This window comes from Alligator sinensis, unplaced genomic scaffold, assembly GCF_000455745.1.
Source record: "Alligator sinensis unplaced genomic scaffold, ASM45574v1 scaffold1023_1, whole genome shotgun sequence".
NCBI classification, from domain to species: Eukaryota; Metazoa; Chordata; order Crocodylia; family Alligatoridae; genus Alligator; species Alligator sinensis.
Window position 1 is genome coordinate 218,419 of NW_005842373.1, and position 5,266 is coordinate 223,684.

The window sequence follows — 5,266 nt, forward strand, 5'->3', positions numbered from 1 at the left end:
AACCAGGACCTCAAGGGTAAGGGAGTTGGGGGCTCGGCCGGGGATTCTCTGCCCACCCTCGCGACCCGGCTCTCCCGGCCGCCGGCTGTTTCCTGGGCTGGACCCAGGCTCCGGCCTCGGCCTGGCCTCCCCGGTGCCCCTGAAGAGGCCTCAGCAGGCAAGGAGCACGCAGTCCACGGTGCCTCTGGGCAGCGGCAACCCCCCTCCCCAATCTGGGGCTGGTGAAAGTGTGGCGCTGGGGGCCGGTGAAGGGTGCTCCAGGGAGGGTGTGGCTGTGTCCTGACACCTCTGTGCTCCCCCTGTGGCTCGGCAGAGGCTCTGCGGCAGGGCAACCAAGCGCTACGGCTGCGATGCCAGGAGTTCCAGCAAGTTCAGGCCATGCGGCGTGAGGAGCATGACTTCCTTCTGCTGCGCTTCCATGAGGCCCGCACCCTGGTGCAGCAGCTGCAGAATGAACAGCTGGAGGTGCGGCGACAGCTTGAGTGGTTGCGCAGCACCTGCCAGGTACTGGGGGTCTGGGTCATGCTGTGGGTCTCCCTCACTCCCACTCACCCTCTTCCTTGGGGGCACGTGGAGAAGGTCTCTGAGACAGTCTCATTCTCCCCCCAGCCTCCATCCTTGCTATGCACCCTGGAGCCAGCTGGGCTGGATGAGGCTGACACCGTGACTCTCACCCATGAGACGCCTGTAGCGCTGATGGTGAGTGCTTCTGGGGCCAGAGGTTCTGCATGAGCCTAGATGTCTGGGTTGCTGTGCCTGTGTTTGTCTCTATCTTAACTTTGCTCCATATCCCCCTAAACAGCTGAGGGGGAAGGGATCTGGCTGGGGGGGCTTGGGAGGAGGGGAGGGGTTGGCTAGGCCTATTGTCTCCCAGCAGAAGGTGCTGGAGGGAACACAGGCAGCCACTGCAGGGGTGCACACATGTCTGGCCTTCATCCCCTGCCTGCCACCCCGCTTCCCCTCTCCTCCAGGCTCTTGACCGTAGCAAGGAGAACCAGGCAGTGCTGAAGGAAGCAGACACCCTCCTGTTGGGAGAGAAGCCACTGCATAACCAGACCCAGCAGCAGAGGCTGCTGGTCAAGGTGAGGGTATTGGAGGTGCGGTCTGGAGGCATCTGGGCTGATTCCTGTCTCCGTGAGCTGAGGTGGGGCCACTGGGAGGCAGCGTGGCCCCTTGTGGCAGAACATGACACCTGTTCCTTGTGGGGGGAGGGCAGGCAGTTGAGCTGGTGATGGGGGTTGGGGCCAGTGCTGAACAGTTTCTGGTGCATTCAGGAGAGCGGTGCCCTAGCTGAGCAGCTCCTGAAGACTGAATCCTTGCAAGGGGCTGGGAACAACAGGTAAGAACCATGCATGTGTTGAGTGGGGGGCTGGAAGGAGCCTGCAGGTGCCCCACCACGCTCCTTCCACTCCCCAAAGATGAGGGATGATCCTGGATCACTCAGTTGCCTCCTTTTGGGAAAAAGCACAGGGGTTGGGGGCAGGATGGCTGTGTCTGTGAAGTAGGCAACCCCCTCTGGGGCCTCCTCACCCTTTTGTCTTGCCCCCCGCACAAATCCAGGATCAGAGATGACCAGGCTGAGGAGCTGCACAGGAAGCTAGAGGAAACAGAAAACAAGTGTGTTGAGTGGAGCCCAGGGGGTGCCATGGAATCCCTGGGGGAAGGGGGGTAGGCAGTATGGGTGCACTGTACCAGTCACTATCACCCCCCCCCTTTCCCCAGGTGTGCTGAGCTGAAGCAGCAGCTGGCATCAGCCAGGGAGGACCTGAGCCAACTGGAAGCACAGGGGCAGGAGACAGAGCAGCAGTTCCAGGCCCTAAGAAAGCAGCTGGAGGTGAGTACTACCCTCTCACCCTTGGGGCAGGGGCATCCAAGCTGGGCCTCTGCAGGCTGGGGCTGATGCAGCCTCAGCTGCTCCCCACAGCAGGTGACAGAAGACAGGGTCTCGGTGAAGGCCCAGGTGACCTCACTGCTGGGTGAGCTGCAAGAGAGCCAGAGCCGGCTGGAGACCTGCATGCATGAGAAGCAGGCACTGGAAGAGCGTGTGTTGAAGGGGGGGTAGGGTACCTCCAAAGCTGGGCACTGGCTCATACCCTGCCTCCTTGCAGGGCACGGACAGCTGTGGAACAGTGCCGACGGCTGGAGGGGGACGTGGAAGCTCTGCAGGAGCAGCATGGGGTGCAGCTGGACCAGCTGCGGCTACAGGCCCAGAATCTGGAGACAGCATTGCGTGTGGAGCGGCAGGGCGCCACGGAGGAGAAGTGAGGGGGGGGGGTAGGTGGGAAGGATGCCAGGACCTGCTGGGGGTGGCGGAAAAGGTCCAACCTGCTGCCTTTAACGCCCCCATGGTCTGCTTGTTGCAGACGGAAGCTGGCACAGCTGCAGGTGGCCTATCACCAGCTCTTCCAGGAATATGACAGCCACATCAAGAACAGCATAGAGGGCGAGAAGAGGGCCCAGGTGGGTCCCCAGCAGGGGCACGTGTGTTTGTGGGTCATCCTCCTGGCCTTGGGGCTGCATCATCAGGGTGGTAGGGGACAGCAGCATAGACCACATGTACCTATCTAGGCCTTAGAGTGGCAGTTGGATGAGCTGTCGCAGCAGCTGCAGCAGGCAGAAGAGGCACTGGTGGCCAAGCAGGAGCTGATCGACAAGCTCAAGGAGGAGGCTGAGCATCACCGAGCTGTGCTGGAGACCATCCCCGTGCTCAAAGCCCAGGTGGGGCTTTTGGAAGCATGTCCTGCCCCGCTTCCTTCCTTGGGAGATGTCTGGACAGGATGTGGGGCTGCAGGCATGGGAAGGTGGGCTGGGAAGTCTAGTTACCCCATGTTGGCCAGGATGGGGTTGAGGGGTGCTCCATAGGCCAAAGGTGCAGGTGAATACTCAAGTACCTGTCCCCATCCAAGGCTGACATCTACAAGGCTGACTTCCTGGCGGAGCGGCAGGCACGGGAGCAGCTGCATGGTCAGCGTGAGGACCTGCAGGAGCAGCTAGTAACTTTGCAGCGTGACTATGAGGTGCTAAAAGCTGATGCTGCCGGCACCACACGGTGAGACGCCCTGTGCCTCCCACCTGGGCTATGCAGAGGAGAGGCTGGGGAGGGGGTGAGAATGGGAACCAGTTCCCTGGCACCCAACACAGGCATAAGGGCTCTGGTCTGCACCTGACCCTGTCCCCAACTGTGTTCCAGGGCCCTGATGGAGGAGATGCGGAACCGACACTCAGAGGTGCGCCCACCTCTGCCTGTGCCCCCAACAGGTGAGTGCCTAGAGGAACCTTCCCTCCCTAGGGTGTCTCAGTCTCCTGTCATACCCTTTGCCATATAGACAGTAGCAGCACTGGGGCTCAACTTCCTACAGGGGGGTCATCATCATGGGCCAGTAGTGGGTGCTGGAGATGGCATAGCAGAGCAGGAGATGCTGATGTACGTCTGTGGTTCTTCCCCACCACCCTACTCCTGCAGCTTACCCCCTGGCTGTGGGGCCATACCAGGCTGCACCGCACCAGGGGAGCATCTCTGAGGAGCAGCCAGATTTCTGCTGCCCCAAGTGCCAGTATCAGGCACCCGACATGGACACACTTCAGATCCACGTGATGGACTGCATCAAGTGATGCCTGGAGAAGACTGGGGGGGCCTGGCTTGCTTGCTCTCTGCTTCCCCCTTCCCTCCCCCATGGAGGACCAGCAAGGGCTGTATCGCCTGCCTCCACCCCAATAGCTGTACCCCTCACCTGATCAGTGTCATGCTGGTTCTGGGTGCCTGGGTTCATGCTTCCTGTTGGCCTCCTTGGTGCCTTTGGGGTGGGAGAAGCAGGAAGGGCTGGGTTCCTGCCTGATGCAACACTGAAAATGATCTGCTGTAATTCAGGGATGAGGCTACTCAAGGCTGGGGGGACAGATATGTGGACTGGCATGTTTCTCCCTTTCTTGTGTCTGATGGCCTGTTTCTTTAGTCAGCCTAGGGGGCTGCAGGAAGCTTCAGCCCCTGCCTCAGGGAGGAGCCTGTGCTGCTACTCAGCTTGGCCTAGAAATATGAACACTGGATAGGGATAAACTCTCTATTCGCCCCTATGCTCACCACTCAGTGCCTTACAATGATCTCACTGCCCTTGTACTTCTACAAGCCCCCTGGTTCTTCATCCCTGTGACTGACCTCCTGCTGTAAGGGCTGGGCCTAGGCTTTCACCTTCCTTTAATATTGATTAAATCCTGAAGTCCAATTTGAGTCTCTTGACCTCAGGTCCTTTGTCTTCCTGCCCCTCCCCTGGGCTCCTGGCTGCACCACCTAGACATCTCAAAAGTGAACCCCACTACTCCTTGCAGGGCTTGTTCCTTGGCAAAAGCCACCCCTCAGAAGCTCACCCTGCTGCTGCCACCACAGAGCAACACCCACAGCAGGTCTAGAAACTGATATTTATTGAACAAATCACCAAGAATTTACAACTCCAGAAATAACCCACCTGGCTGGATGCAACTGCCCCTCCCCTCCCCCTCCAGGGTCTTCAGCTCCTCCTGGCCCCAGGATGGGTTTAAGGGGAGGAACTTCATGCAGAGGGGGGAGGCTTGGGCCCAGCCACAGTGGCTTAAACCAAAGCCCTCCCAACATTCCTACCAGCTGCTCAGTCTGGCAGAGGCAGGGAGGGCCCCCCAAGGAAAGCAGATATATTGCAATAAATAATTCCAGACAGATATCAATCACCTGTAGTTGAGAGGCAGTAGCAGTGACACCAGCTCTGCCTGCATTTGCCCTCAATAATTAACCTGTCACGTGCTGGAATTAATCAGCCACGTGCCCTGGAATCAGCATGTGGGGAGGGAGGCAGCATCCTGGGGCCAGTGGCCTTGGCCTGGGGAAAGGGATCAAGTTACCACCCTCCTTGAGCTGCGCTGAGCTTGGCAGGCCCCTGTAGGAGATAAAGCAGCCAGCTCCCGTTCCCAAAGCTGAGGTGCCCAGCTAACCCCAGCAGCTACAGGGCCCAGAGGAAGGGGGCTCGACGTTCTCAGGAGGCAGCACCCTCAGGGCTGGCCCCAGCTGTGTTGTCGGTGGGTGAGGCAGTGGCTGCAGCCCCCCGAGGCATCACCTCGATGATGCGGGGCTTGTCAATGATGCGTGCAGTCTGGTTGCCCTTTTCCACGATCCCGATGATCCAGGCCTGGTGGCCCTCACCATGCTTGGGGGACTTGATCTCAGCACAGAAGCGTGCGGCCTGCTCCCGGGGTAGGCAGATCAGAAGCCCCCCTACAGAGATGGGGTGCCATGTAAGCA

General features: G+C 59.7%; 2 protein-coding genes across 2 annotated transcripts in view; one reads left to right on the plus strand and one right to left on the minus strand.

Moving 5' to 3' along the window:
* IKBKG (inhibitor of nuclear factor kappa B kinase subunit gamma) overlaps positions 1-4,220 on the plus strand; it is a 4,595-nt gene extending 375 nt beyond the window's left edge. The window contains exons 2-15 of the mRNA XM_006029336.2: positions 7-16; positions 314-504; positions 610-699; positions 972-1,082; positions 1,275-1,339; positions 1,561-1,617; positions 1,723-1,834; positions 1,925-2,043; positions 2,109-2,261; positions 2,364-2,460; positions 2,569-2,718; positions 2,907-3,049; positions 3,191-3,258; positions 3,464-4,220. Of these exons, the coding sequence (XP_006029398.2) occupies positions 7-16; positions 314-504; positions 610-699; positions 972-1,082; positions 1,275-1,339; positions 1,561-1,617; positions 1,723-1,834; positions 1,925-2,043; positions 2,109-2,261; positions 2,364-2,460; positions 2,569-2,718; positions 2,907-3,049; positions 3,191-3,258; positions 3,464-3,612 (1,515 nt within the window). The 3' untranslated portion in view covers positions 3,613-4,220. The remainder of the gene's footprint in view (positions 1-6; positions 17-313; positions 505-609; positions 700-971; positions 1,083-1,274; positions 1,340-1,560; positions 1,618-1,722; positions 1,835-1,924; positions 2,044-2,108; positions 2,262-2,363; positions 2,461-2,568; positions 2,719-2,906; positions 3,050-3,190; positions 3,259-3,463) is intronic.
* Positions 4,221-4,401: 181 nt separating this feature from the next.
* Positions 4,402-5,266, minus strand: part of LOC102374914 (selenide, water dikinase 2-like) — a 4,044-nt gene continuing 3,179 nt past the window's right edge. The window contains exon 8 of the mRNA XM_025210800.1: positions 4,402-5,239. Coding sequence (XP_025066585.1) covers positions 5,001-5,239 — 239 coding nt within the window. The 3' untranslated portion in view covers positions 4,402-5,000. The remainder of the gene's footprint in view (positions 5,240-5,266) is intronic.